At 51.8% G+C, this 14,644-nt stretch overlaps 1 protein-coding gene and 1 long non-coding RNA gene across 2 annotated transcripts; both read right to left on the reverse strand.

Moving 5' to 3' along the window:
* LOC107079815 (uncharacterized) lies at positions 1 to 5,087 on the reverse strand. Its single transcript, XR_001480722.2, has 5 exons — positions 5,022 to 5,087; positions 3,409 to 3,714; positions 2,287 to 2,340; positions 1,583 to 1,639; positions 1 to 144 (listed from the first exon to the last, which is right to left on the reverse strand). It is a non-coding gene; the product is annotated as an uncharacterized lncRNA (long non-coding RNA).
* A 2,637-nt stretch (positions 5,088 to 7,724) lies between these two features.
* LOC107079849 (CCN family member 1-like) lies at positions 7,725 to 14,449 on the reverse strand. Its single transcript, XM_015366850.2, has 5 exons — positions 14,366 to 14,449; positions 12,285 to 12,495; positions 11,310 to 11,660; positions 10,970 to 11,172; positions 7,725 to 10,230 (listed from the first exon to the last, which is right to left on the reverse strand). The coding sequence occupies exons 1-5, from the start codon at positions 14,417 to 14,419 to the stop codon at positions 9,919 to 9,921; spliced, it is 1,131 nt and encodes a 376-aa protein (XP_015222336.1). The 5' UTR covers positions 14,420 to 14,449; the 3' UTR covers positions 7,725 to 9,918.
* Positions 14,450 to 14,644: the final 195 nt, after the last annotated feature.

The following is a 14,644-nucleotide window of genomic DNA, read 5'->3' on the forward strand; positions in this document are numbered from 1 at the left end:
TCTCTGAGGTCAGCAGTTTATTTCATATAAATTGCTGTGTGGTTCCCTCCTCGCCTGCAAATGTTATACTTGCAATTCCGCTCATAGCCAGTAGGGGGCCGAGGGCGTCGCTCTACCTTCCCTTCCTCAGATATTTCCACAGATCTGCAAACAGAAAGAGTGCATCCTAATTAGGCAGAACTTAACTTTTCACACTATGATTTTATTAAATCCTCCTTTGCTTGTTTCCGAAGGATGTAAGGTGGTGGTGGAGGGGATCCCCAATACCTGTAAAACGCTTTGAGTGGAGAGTCCAGAAAAGTGCAGATAAGTGTAGGGAATTATTATTTGACTTGTCGAGTGTTCGCATCACGTTCCACAAACTAGTACTGGGTGAGAACTCGCGGAGCTATGGAGTAGCAGCAGAGATGTGATGCCGTTTGCCATGTCTTGCTTTTAGTGTAAGAACTCTATTATGGGTCCTAAAGGTGTTAATGGAAATTGTATTTAATTGCACAAAGCAAAAGAAGTTATCATACTGTTCTTCAGTATGATTAATGACAGCTAGGTAAGGACTAGGTTTTTTTTATTGCTAAAACCAGTATGAATGTTAATGGGTTACTGTTGTCATTTTTGGTGGAGGGGGAAAAAAGCTGCAACCTAAAAGAAAAAGGACACCCGGGAGATTGGATTCCCCTGGGAAAACAAATCAACTTTATTATCATTGCAAATCCAGGGAACCGGAAGTCAACATTTGTATTCCAAGCAGAACTGACCACAAACTAGAGACAACTGGAACGGTGGTTGTGCCTAAACAATAAGGCCGTACCAAAAAAAAAAGTCTTCCGCAGTCTACACCCATCCACACTAACCGAAAACAAAAAGACATACAACACGTCCCAAAACCCCCACAGCACTCCACCGTCTCCGTTCCCCGTATCCGATCTCTCGGGTCTCGTCTTCCCCTCTTAAACACTCCCACCTCTTCTACTTGATTGGCAACACATGGGTGTAACGAACAGTTCTTTTCGGACCCTATGCGGACGACACAATCCGTGGGGAAACACTAGGAAAACGTCATGCAGGAATACGGAGCTGAAAACAGGGGGGCGTGTCCAAAATGCGCTGGTGCACAGGGGAGGTGTGGCCAAAGCAAACAATCCAAAAGTAATCCATAGAGCGAATCCAAAACACAAGAATAAGTCCATAGCCAGGTGATCCATCCAAACAGGAATTAAAAACACGAACCGGGTCGGAACCGGCGGACATGGAACGGGAACAGAGGTTAAAACCTTAACGGGACCAGGCGCTTCCAGGTCCCGGACTCGCACGGTGCGAAAACCAGCTACAGAGCCAGGATGAGCGTCAGCGCCTGGCTTTTAAGGTGGGCTGGGAGAAGGGATCAGGTGCACAGAATTAAGTCTAAAGTGAGAGGGCTGGAGCACCCTTAAGGAGGGGGGACTATAATCGTGACAATGGGATATAAGTGCTATATAAGTGTAAGCAATTATTATTATTATAATTATTATTACATCCGAGCAGGAGGGGGAGTGACAGGGGGCAAGATGTGTGGAGGGAGGGAGACAGACTGAGGGCTACTCACGGTGGCCACGCCTCACCGCTGACCTCTTCCCCGTGTCCCTGGCCAGGGCGCCCCCACCTGGAACAACACAATCGCCGTCACCTCCAGACCAGCGTGGGTTTGGGGTTTTTTTTCCCCCGGCCTCGCGGCAAGAGAGCTTCATTCCGTCGACCTGAGCCCCGCGAGTGAAGGCGACGAGCCAACGCGATTCGTACCAGGCTTCCACATTTCGGAAGGGACCCCCCCCAACAGAGAAACCAGTTGGGTATGTTGTAAGCAGCAACGGGTGCAGCTCTGTACGCAAAGGGTTGTGGGTGCCTGGAACAGGTTAACCGGTGATGTTGCGGAAACAGATTCACTGTGGCCCCTTCAGGTTACAGATCTTCAGATCCATAACCTGCTAACAGGCAAATTAATGAGATGGCTTTGCTATCCAAACAGCAAAGGAGATGGAAAGGCTTGTACTACATTTTCACCAGTTGCATTATACCCTGAAATTCAAGCTGCTGAACAGCCATTCATCCCCCTACTATGACAATGAACTCCATCAGTGTCCTCTTCTGTCTGCTCTAGAATCATTTCAGTATCTCCCTTCACTCATTAACCTTATTCTACATCTAAAACTGAGAGTACTTAGGGTCAGTTCAGTGCCAATCCTTTCACTTCTTGCTGTAACAACAGAAGATCACAGTCCAAACTCCCCCTGTCCTGTGAGACTCACTCACCAGGCAAGTCATGAAGGCGAGCAGCATCCTGGATTAATGAAATGCTCTCTGTTGCTGGGGAAAAAAAAAAGATATAGGCCAGTTAATTGTATTTAAAAAGTTTTCTGACTCCTAATAAGAAGTTAAGTGTCCCAAAGGTCTTTTCAGGGAGTCCTCATGCTGTAGGCTCTAGGTGAATTAGGTCCCCCACCTTAAACATGAAATATTTGATATGATTGTAACTCTTTTTTGGGTTATTAATCACAGAAAACAGAACCGCAGGTCCGAACAACCATTGCAAGTTCTCACACATTCTACTGTGTCCAGGCCTGATGCAGAGGGAGCTGCTGGGAGAAGCTATTCTATTGATCCTGTTGAGCCAATAACAAGCTGATTTAGTTCAATCAGGGTTGAGCTGGAAAGAAAATCTTGTGACACACAACATCCTTCCAGGACCTGGACTGGACAGCCCTTCAAATACACTGACTGGCCCTCCAGGACCAGGAGTGGACAGTTTACAGTTTCACTGACCAGCCCTCCAGGACCAGGACTGGACAGTCTACAGACTCACTGACCAGCCCTCCAGGAACAGGACTGGGCAGTCCTGCAAATACACAGACTGGCCTTCCAGGACCAGGACTGGACAGCCCTTCAAATACACTAACTGGCCTTCCAGGACCAGGACTGGACAGCCCTTCAAATACACTAACTGGCCTTTTAGGACCAGGACTGGAAAGTCTACAGATTCACTGACCAGCCGTTTAGGACCAAGATTGGACACTCTGCAGACACACACTGACCAGGCCTGCAGGACCAGGACTGGACAGTCTACAGATTCACTGACCAGCCCTCCAGGAACAGGACTGGACAGGCTCTGTTTTCCAGACAGCCACACTAGACTGCAGAGTGCAGTTTCTGCTTTTCTGTGGGGATTCCCCAAACAGTGGCTGACGACTCCTTGGCTGCCCCTGTCTCTGCTTGAGGATTAATTCAAAACTCAATGGTATCTGGAGCCTGTTTTTCTGAGATCAATAAAAAGCTAAAAAGCAACAGCATCAAAAGGACCGGAAGTTCTGAGATGCAGGAAAATACAGAAAGAACACAAACGATGAAGAGGCAGAAGCAGAGAGTAGAGGGTCTCACCTTCACTGCTCCCAGAGAGAAGATGCACAGCAGAGATGCACACCAGCAGAATCCCCAATGCACAGCCACACCGCATGGTGTTGCGATCCAGGAATCAAATCCCGTATCTAAGGAAAGGCAGAGACGTAGACACAGCTGGTGTGGATTGGAAAGTTCCAGAGAATGAAATTAAAACCCACTTGCAGTTTCTGGGAACTCTGCGTATATCGGCTGAATCCCAGCGATCAGAGCTGGAGATATGGGACTGTGCGTCATCACCTCCACATCCCCTGGTAGATGCAAAACACAGAACCAGCCGGGGCAGTTCTGTCCGGAAAAAGAAAGATAAGTTAACCCCGAAATTCTCAAATGATGTCTTTCTCTGAACTCGGCTGTTTTTCTTATCTTATCAGATGCAACTGCAAAGCAGGTGCCCTTTTTTTTTTTAACACGCCGATGCAACTTCATCGTCTGTTCAGTTCAGATTCCTCCAGCTGACACTACGCATTCCGCCCTCGAGAAAAGCACGCGGATGTTTCGGAAGGTTAACGAGTTGGGGGGGGGGAGAATATTTTGGACCAGTAATCAGCGTTCAGGGAAATCAGTCCACTACTGTGTGTTCATATATTCCTCAACTCTGCAGAGCACAGTAGTAACCACTGGGGGGCACTCATCTCACAGTGCAAGAAAACTACAGCTGTTGTTCAGCTCTGCTCTTCCTTGATTCCCAAACTCTGCTCTGATTCACTCATCCACTCTAACACAACGGTTATCATACTGAAACCATCCATCTATTTTTCTAATCGATCCATCTCCAGGGCATTATCTGTTTCAGGGTCGGAGGGCAGCGGGAGTCTATCCTGGCAAGCAACGGGCACAAGGAAGGGTGCACCCTGGACAGGACGCCAGTCCATCGCAGGGCACGCACGGACCCACACACACTCACACCAGGGCCAATTCACCTACCAGGATGGAAAACCCACCCAAACTCCATGCAAACACAGGGGGGGGAACATGCAAACTCCACCCAGACAGCACCCCAGGTCTGAAATTGAACCCGGATCCCCCGCGCTGCCAGGCACCAATGTTAACCACTGCACCACCATGCCACCCCATACTAAACCAGACAGAAGTAAAATAAATAAATAAATCTTTGTTAATATGATTCTAGACACTTGATTTCTATACTAAAGTCTGAGGGGTCACAGTGGTGTGTTAGTTAGTGCAACTACCTCCCAGCACCAGGGTTCTGGGACTGACTCAGATTTTGGGGGGGGGGTCTGTCTGTGAGGAGTCTGCGCGTCCTGTCTCTGTGTTTGCTTGGGATTCCTCGCACCACCTGAGGACAATCCAGCTAGGTTCGGTGCTTCGTTTGATATTGCCCCTTTGCCCTGTTGCCCCCCCCTTGTTTGCCGTGTCAGGGTGAATTGCGCCAGGCTGGGAGTAAAGGGTAAAGTGTCTCATTGGGGGAGTTATTGCGCACAGAGCTGGTGTCCCGCGGCAACAGCACTCCCAGAATGCCAGGGGCCCAGAGAGGCAGGCAGGCGACCTCGGAGGGAAGCTCGAGGCGAAGTCCACCTGCGCTACACCACCTCCCCGGGGGTGGGCTGTGCGTCGTGTGCTCCCAGCCTCACCTTGAGCCCTTGGGATTCAGACCCGGCTCCGGCTGCCCGCGATCCCGCCGCAGGGATGAGCTAGAGATCCGCGGTATCCCATAGTGCTCTGGGGTGGGGGGGCGCTGGAAGAAACACAAACAGGAGGAAGGACTGAGAGTTGTGGAAAGGCGGGGGGGGGGGGGGGGCCGCACAGGGGTGTCTCCCTTGTTCGATCCTTGACCCCATGTCCCCAGAGAACCCCTCCCCTGTCCTTTCCAGCACATTTCCTGTTCCTCTGTCGGTACAGTGCTGAAAGTCACAGGGCCCCGCGAGGCCGGACAGCACCTGGCACTTCCTGTCTGGTTTCTCAGCCAATGTCAACTGCAGCAGCAGCAGCAGTAGCAGCCCTCAGACAAACCCAGTACCCCCTCCCTCCGGGCCTGCTGTGGACTCACCAGCCTGCTGCCATCGCCCCCCCCCCCAGGGCTTGTTATTACCGACTGAGACCTCCCCCCGAGCTGACACCTGGGCCGCTGGACGCACCCCGAAGAGGAGTGACGGGGAGAAAGTCCCGTGTTTTGTGTTTTGTCAACAAAAAAGCCCAGTTCACATATAAGGGCAGAGGGCTCCTCTCTGGGCCCTTGGCATTCTGGGAGTGCTGTTGCCGCGGGACACCGGCTCTGTGTGCAATACCTCCCCCGATGAGCCTGGCGCAATTCACCCTGACACGGCAAACAAGGGGGTCGGGGCGACTTTCTGTGGGGAGAAAAGTGTAAAACTCAGCGTAAAAATGACCAATAATAGCTCCAGTTCCCGTTTCCCCCAGAGGAAAACAGGGGCAGGGGGTGTCTGGGCCCGTCGCCGGGGCAACAGTGGAACGACTCTCATGCTCAGCAGAGTAGGCCTCAGCCTGTCACCTAGTGACAGACCCTCGACCCCGGCAAACTCGCATGGCAGAAGGCGGCGCAGTTTAAATAACCTTGTTTTAAAGAGTCATCATACCCCCATATTGCAATTATTTTTGACGCTGGACTCCATGGAAACAGAGAGCCAACGAGCGAGACAGGCCGGGCAGACAATCCTAGGCAGCGTTGCTAGGCGATGTTTGCAAAGCTATAGACAATATGGAGCTGTGGATGGGGGGGGCTGGCTTGTCTGTTTCGGATTGTATGACCTTGAAGGAATCTTCATCCCGGGCTGAGGCGTCCTGTTTTTGTGAGAAAGAGCCAGACAGATACGACACAGGCCAGCGCCTGCAACGCGAAGGAATCCTTCGCGATGCAACGTATTGCGATTTACGCGGACATCCTCCCCCAGAAAAACGGGTGGAGGGATATTCCCAGGAATCACAAGAACCCCGAGCCTGGCGCGGGGCACCAGAGTCCCAGGTCCCAAAGGCTCAAAGTTGACGTGGATCAGTAGGTGCGGCCCGAGGTTGCAGGCGGAGAAGAGGTCAGCCTCAGAGTGAGGTCTGGGTAACCTGTTGGTGGCATCTGGCACGGCATCTGGAACATCGCGCGCGGGTGTCAGCGGGTGTGATCGCCGCTCTGACAAAACTGCAGTTCCCTCCCCCATCAAAACCTCTCTGATCCCACCCCGCCCCCCAAAATTAAAGACACACTAGATATCCCACAAGCACCTGCAGCCAGAGCCCCGACCAGCATCTTTCAACATCCTGCAGGAATAAGCCCCGTTTTCCTGTTTGACAGTGCCTCTTGGCTTGCTCGCCATCATGGAAACCCCTTTAATCACCAACGAAACACAACGGACCAGTTCCAAATTGGGCCAGTTCCTGCTGGCACTGGGGTGGCGGGGGGGGGGGGGGAGGGGGCCGAGTGTGAAATTTGCGAGCTGGGTGTGATGTTTGAGGTGCAGAGCCGGTCTGTGTGTACAAAACTGGCAGCGCATGAGATCTGACAGGGTCAGAGAGGCCAGTCTTGTTACCCTCCCTTGCCAACCCCCACCTCTCAGCCTCTGTGCCTCATGAGGGCTGGCCTGCACGCTTCCAGTGAAGAGTCCCTGACAGATGAGACCATCGAGAGCCATCAAATACGTACTCTTTTGCACAGCCTCCGGCTTGCAGCTGGGGGACCTGGTGAGCTGTGCTGTAGTCCAGAGCAGACCCAGGCAGAGGTGCGTGCAGGATGCTGATCGATCTGCGAGGGTCTGGGGTCTGACCCCTGTCTGGCGCCATGAAGGAAGAGTTTTGCTCTGTACTAATGCAATCTGGATTCCAGATCAAAAGATTCAGGCAAAAGCATAGGATTTTGCCTGTTGTTTCTGGGTGTTATTTTGCCTACAAGTTTAACTGTGTTAGAGCAATATAATTTAGTCCGCTCCCTCCCCATTTCAGGTGGGTATTGGGACAAATGGCTGACCGAGGTTTCTAATGGCACAAGCCTTCTGTGTTACATTAATTGTGAAAAGACAAAAGAGCTGTTAATTTATAGCCTTCAGAGTTTACTTTCTGGGTCTGCCTCTTGATTTCGAAGGCAGAAAACGAGTTGTCTGTGACAGAAAAGTAGGCAATCGTGGTGACAAGAGCAAAATATACTTCAGTTAGAACAACCGTAGAGAGTTGTTCTAACACAGCAAAAATCAGCAATATGGAATGTCGTCAAAAAGCAAAGAAACTACTGAAGGAATGAACAATTGGTAAAGACCAGATTCTCCAAGGAAGATGACAATGACTGGTGATGGACCAAAAAAACAAAATGATCTCAAATAAAAGTCAGACTGGCGTGAGTGTAATAGATATTTATATATTTATAAATATTTTCATAAAAAAAGAGACTTTTTAATGACACCGAGAGACATTCAAGGTATATATTAACAAAGCAGAAGTCTTAAATATACAGGTCTCGTTCCGATACAAGAGAGCCTCTGTCAAGCAGCTAGCTAAGCCCCAAAAAAATGAAGCAATGTCACAAAGTCACTCCACCAAGCGTGAAGTCTGTACAAATGCTACAGTGCACACACACACAGCCATACGACTATCAGGGGACGAATACAAAAAATCCATCCCTTTCTATTGCTAACCGGCTCCCCTTAAACATGTTTTCAAATTGAAAGTTTTCTGGTCTGTTTTTAGGCACCTGGAAACTGAAATCCAGTTTCATATTGCTAGAGGGAGTATTGATGACGGAGAGATTTTACTGAAAGGTCCTACAAAAGCATTAAAAGGATCCACAGCCTTTCAGAGGGGAGGATATCAGCAAGATGAACTTTGCTAATATCAGAGAAGGCCAAATGGTGTGAAAGAGTCTGGGTAATTTTATACTTCAATTCATACTTGAAGAGTCTCTTTAGACAGGAGAGATGGACAACTACATGGATACGCCCATTGTCACACCCACAGGGGAGGGGACACAGTCACAGACACACCCACAAGGGAAGGGGCACAGTCACGGACACACCCACAAGGGAGGGGCACAGTCACGGACACACCCACAACCACGCCCATTCGGGAATTCACGCAGACACGCGGATCACTCACCGAACCGGAATGATGTTCACAATATATATTATATGCTAAAAAATAATAAACACATCCGGACAGGCAAGTTTACCTGTTCATACACTTAAACATTCATATTAGATTCAACATCAAGGAGAAGCCAAATAGGCCTGAATTCTTACATCCAAAAAAATTGGAATTAGCGCTATCAGATAATTCCTGTTTTGTGTTCATGAACAGTACTTAAAAAACAAACTAGAAATCAAGAGCTTTTTTTAATATACCAATAAATAGACTTCTTTGCTTATATTGCCGGATAAGGTTTGTGTCACTATTTTTTAAGGAATCTCACTACAAAGAAAATACTTTGGTCCCACTTATGTTTCTTTTCTGTAACACTATACACATAATTCTTTTAATTATTTTTTCATTTGAATGTCAATATCACCAGTAGAGGTGCCATGGGAGCTGACGTGTAAACCAGAATATGGGTGTATACAGTTAAAATTAAATTACTTGTGTAAAAACATTTGACGTGGCAGTCAACTCACGTGAACCTTTTTTGGAAACTGTGATTATCTGAAGAAAAGAACACATAGGTTTTGAATCCAATTAACGAGCTAAATCCTCCCCTCATCAAATCGTTGGAATGGGAATATAGTGTGAAAGTACTTGGGGGGAAAGGTTTCACAAAAGCATGATCAAAAAAGAAAAAGAGTTTGTGCTACATGAACAGTTAGAGATATCCAACAATAGGGTCCGATCGGGAGCCTCGTCTGGCATTTATCCAGCTTCCAGAATATTTAATATCCAAGAGGAAGCGTCTTCGATTCAAATTAAATTGGTCCTCCTTCCAGAAGACACAAGCTCCAATCAGGAGCTTTTCCGTGACATTAAAGTTCCCAACAGGGAGCTGCGTCGTCAATAAGAAATTGCTTCTTTGAAGCTCGTCTGATTTTATGCTGCTGGGCCTGTTTTTATCCCCCACCCACGTCAGGTTCGAGCCCCTTAGGCAGAAACTTATTTCTACTTGCCCACTGAAGGTGATGCCGCGGGGGGAGGGTGGCGTTGGAGGGAGGAGAGAGAGTGGGGGGTGGCGGGGAGGGCACCTGGCTGCTCTGTGGCTCTGTGGCTCTGGACCGGCCCCTTCGCAACGCAGGTACGAGCCGCTAAGTGTAGGGTTTTCTAGGAGTGATGGATCTTAGGCCCTGCGGAGCCTGATTGCATAGCTAGGGTACTGTCAACAAGGCGATCCTTGCTGGGCTGTATGTGACTCGCTACAGATCGGCTAAAAACCCTCTTTAGTAGAGGCGCCGAGCCCCGGTCCCCCCGCGACAGGAGGTTGCAGGGTCCATCATGGCAGGACAGGATGACCTGTGCGTCTGAGTAGAGTCTCGGGGGGCCGGCCCTCTGGGAGGTGCAGGCAGCAGGAGGGGGGTGGGGGTGCGGGCAGGCCCCGGCCGCCCGATCCCCCCCCCCTCAGCGAGCGAAGGTGTGGATGTCGTTGTGGAGGCGGACGGAGGGCAGGGAGCCCGCCGCGGGGGCGGCACCCTGCTGGCAGGCGTCCCGGCAGCGGCAGCGCTGGACCCACATGACGGCCCGCGCGAAGCTCTCCCCGTCCGGGCAGCGGAAGCGCAGGCGCACGGTGCGGGTGAGGGAGGGGGCGCAGCAGCGGGCGTCCGCGCAGGCGCCGCAGGAGCGCGGCCGGTACCGGCGGGCCGTGGTGCAGCCCGCGAAGGTGATGCGCACGGGCTCCCTGGGGCGCACTGTCCGCTGGCACTGCTTGCCTCTCTGGGAAGGAAACAGGGCGAGAGCATGTTTCTTTGGGTCCAGTCCTATAGCTGACTTAGACACAGGAATACGGTCAACTATAACAACAACAAATAATCATAAAACTGTATTTTATATAGCGCCTTCAAAGGTGGCTTCTCAAAGCGCTTTGAAGAACGACAAAAAGGGGAAAAAATACACAATATATATGCAATGAAAATACACAATGAGAGGAAATGGTGAATGGGAGTATGGAGTAGAGCAGGAGCAAAGGGGTATATGACAGAACCAGGTAAGAAAAGGCCCTTCTAAAGAAGAAGGTTTAGATTTGAAGGAGTTTAGAGACGGCAACTCTCTGATATCCTCAGGGATAGAGCTCCAGAGCTGTGGGGCACAGTAGGAGAAGGCCCTGTCACCCATAGAGTGTTGACGGGCTTGGGGGACAGACAGGAGAGCAGAATTAGAAGAGCGAAGGTTGTGAGGTGGGGAGCAGGACGACAGTAGCTCAGACAGGCCCTGAGGTGCCGAGCCATGCAGAGCCTTATAGGCGAGCAGGAGGATTTTGAAGTCGACACGGAACTTGATGGGAAGCCAGTGCAGGGACTCCAGGATAGGAGTCATGTGATCAATCAGTTAATGTGACAGGAGACCAGAATTAGACGAGCGAAGGCTGCGAGGAGGACAGCATGTCAGACAGGTACTGAGGTGCCCCTGGACCGCGCCGAACCGATCGGGGCCCTTGGTGCCGGGGGTCACTTACCCTGAGCGAGGAGGTCACGTCAAGGTCACAGGCCCTGACCTGGCAGAGCCGCGTCTCTCTGACCAGGCGGCACTCGGGGTTGGCGTTCGTGACGCGGCTGGAGACGCCGATGCCGCAGGTGGCGGAGCACTCCGACCAGTCGGTGACCTGCAGCAGGCAGGGGGAGGGAGCCGGGATGGAGGACCTGGGCAGGGACCTCCACTCTGGCGGGGCGGGGCGGGAGACAGGAGGAGGAGGAGAGGAGTGAGGGTGAGAGGACGGGGCTGCGAGAGCATGGGACAGGGCGGGAGGGAGGGGCGGGGGAGACCGCCTGAGCCGGGACGGGCTGTCCTTGTCTCACCTGGGTAGGCCGGCAGAACGTCGGGGTGCTGGAGGGTGGGCGCGAGCAGCTCGTTGCTGGCCAGCCCGGGGAAGGGGTCGGGGACCGGGGTGCGCTGGGGCTCCCCCGGGGGGTCCTCGCTGATGTGGTTGCCGCCGTCGCAGGCCCACTCCTCGCAGCAGCGGCCCGGCGCCCTCACCAGGCGGGGGTTCGGGCAGGGCGGGGCGGGCAGGGGCACCTCGTGCGGGCACAGGGGCATGCAGCCCACCACGCCGTCCATGCAGCTGCACTGGTGCTGGCAGCTGGGCCGGAAGTCCTCACCGTGCTGGTACAGGCGCCCGCTGAACTCGCAGGGGCGGCCCTGCGCCTCGGCTGCAGGGGCACAGAGAGGCGCTTGAGACCCCACGTGCCGTCTCTCCCCCCCAAACAGAGATCAACGCTGACTCCCCCAAGATGGCGCCTTGCACTCTGTGGTACCGTGCAGCTAAGCTTCTGATGATCACAACCAGACCTGTAATACTAAACGCTTGACTAAAGCAGCAGATCAGATGCAAAAGCAGGATTCAAAGACCACTGTAATTAAACTCTGCACTACACCATCAGTGTAGTATAAACCATAGCTAGAGGCCTGGTTAACGCCTCTGATTTAAGCTGCCAGTCAAGAAAACCATCTGCAATTTCAGAAGGTCCCAGCCAGCGTGCCTTTTACGGACTGAAACTCGACCGTGTGAGAAGGATCCACACTAATGCACCTCTCATACCAGGGGGGCCACGCCCTGGTGCGTCCCCTTGTTTTACGTGTTAAATTCAATCCGGTGCAAAGATCTCACAATGAGGTTCTATTATTGTTCCGTAATTCTCCTGGAATGAAAATAATCCACAGGACAGCCAATGGCCGAGACAAAGACGGCGGCCTCCCTCCCTCCTCCTGCACTGATCCCTTCTTCTCCTCTTCCTCCTTCCACACAGCCTCACACCCCAGCCCCCCCTGCGTACCTCTGCACAGGCCCCGGTCAGGCCTGCCTCCGGCCCCTAGGTGGCAGCGCAGGCCCTTGATGTGGTCGCAGGGCTGGCTGGGGCCGCAGTCCTGGTTGTACTGGCGCGCGCACACCTTGCAGCACCCGCAGGCGTCCAGCACCCAGCTCACCCCGGGGGCGCAGGCAGGGGGCGCGGGAGGGCACGAGCACTGCAGCGGGCAACTGCCTTCCTGGAAGACAGATCGAGGAGAGAGGAGAGAGAGGGAGGGGGTTAGAAGGGCGCTCCTCCAAGCGTCTGATGAGCCGGGCCTGACACAATAAACGACTGAGCTAACCACACAGCTGTTAAAGTGTCTTAATTCAGCGAGCCCGTAAAGCAGCGGGCGCGCTTAAGAGATTTCCGCAGGCTTGGGGGGGGGGTTGGGTTAGTTAAGCGGACTTGATTTCACAGGCCACGAAAGCACCGCAGGGTTTCGTTTTTATGGGACAAGGTTCATGCAACAGAGAGCAGCAAAGCAGCACTGAAGAATGGAGACGTGTGGGGTGTCGAAAAGCAGGCCCGGTTTCGTAGCAGCCCTGAGGGTGGGAGAGGAACAGGGGAACTGCATGGCCAGCGGATGAGGCACTCCACGAGCTTCACCGTACACAGGGCACTACAGCGACCAGGCTCACGCGCTGCTCATGGGCGTTTCCTGCTATTCAGCCAGCACACAGTCGCCGAGCCTGCTCAGCGCGCACGGACCCGGCTCCGAAGGGGAGACGGCGTGTGTACTCCGTCTGCACAACAATAGCCCCCCCCCGGCCCCGCTGCGCCCCACCCCCTGGCAGCCTGGGCAAGCCGGCGAAAAAGCCAAACGCACAAATTGCCGCGCGATACAATTGCCAATGCCCCCTGTTGGATGCAATGACCTGAAAAAAAAACATCAACCGGCAATAAGACATAAAACGCAAACGATAAGAGGAGGTTTCGTTTTCTTGAATCCATTGGAAATGCATGCACCGAGGCAAGCGTGTTAAGTCTGGCAATCAAGGATCATGGCACAGGACTTGGTCTTTGTGACTTTCAGCACCCGTTACGGTCTACCTGCGAAAGATGGGCTGTGGATAAGGAAGGCAAGAGCCCAGAGTATCGAGGCATGGCCGTTTGCAGAAACACGTGGATTCTAAGAGATTTCCAAAGCTCCAGTCTCATGTGTTGTACAGTAAACTCAGTACTCCCATACCTCACCTCTTTATATGTACTGTACTATTTATACGAAAGATAAAGAATTAGGTAGACAAGATTACATAGCTGGGCCAGGTCTTCGGACGCCCAGTGATATGTTTGTTGACACAGCTTGGGGAAAAGTGCAGGGTGGGTGATCACTGTAATACAGGGACACAAGCTCTTCTTTTGCCTGAAAACTTTCCATGTCTAATGCACGAGCTGCTACACGGAGGGCAGAATTTATCAAAGCCCTCTGATCTGCCTGTCTGATGCCTTCCATAGAATCTCGATCGTTGGTTCTGGTTGCGGCGGAGAACTGGGACCCGGAGGTGCAGACCAGAGCAGGAAAAGCACGACACATTTCTGCAAACTATCGGAGCAGCATTGCAGGAGAATGGGAGCATCCTGCTGCGGGGGAGGTCCTGGATCTGGAGCGGTGTGAATATCTTGTAAAACAAAACCCCTTTGAACAAAGATTTTAGACTTGGAATATACATTTGGAAAGAAAACAAAAAAAGCTTATTGCAATGAACAGAAAAAAAAAAGGTCTAGATCCTTAAACCCCTGTGGAAGGCTCAGTCTGTAAAGGGTTTCAGCAATTCTTCATTGCTTAAGTAACAATTTATTTCTCTAAAAAAAAGGCAGAGTTTATTCCAGGACAGGTTTCTATTCCGCCCTGCGCTTGTAAACCAGGACTACCCTTTGCAAGCCGATTGCTCTGAGCTTCACTGTAGCACAGTTTTTTTTCACATCAGATCAGACAGATGGGAAAGACACCGAATCCAGTCAGGGGGTGTGAGGGGTAGAGGAGATGGAGAACGAGAGAGAGAGAGAGAATAAAGTGCCTAGAATTAACAGCACTACAATTAATAAGGAGCAATTTCCAAACTTACCACTAGCACACAGCAGGAAAGGAACACCAGGGCACACAAACGTGCCCACTCCATCGCAGCTGAAAGCACGACGTCCTTTTGGCTAGCTCCAAATACTACTACAAATCACAATAATAAAATCAAAGCTCAAATTCACCAAAAGAAAACAGGCATCAATAAACGGTTTTCTGTCGGCCTTAAGAGGAGAGCAGTGATCCGCCCTGGGTGGATTTCCAGGAGGGAGCAGTGTGTCGGTCAGGCAGTCTGTAGCTCGGGGCAGGGAATTCTTCCCAGAGCCGG

The sequence above is a fragment of the Lepisosteus oculatus genome, chromosome 24 (assembly GCF_040954835.1).
Source record: "Lepisosteus oculatus isolate fLepOcu1 chromosome 24, fLepOcu1.hap2, whole genome shotgun sequence".
Lineage (NCBI taxonomy): Eukaryota > Metazoa > Chordata > Actinopteri > Semionotiformes > Lepisosteidae > Lepisosteus > Lepisosteus oculatus.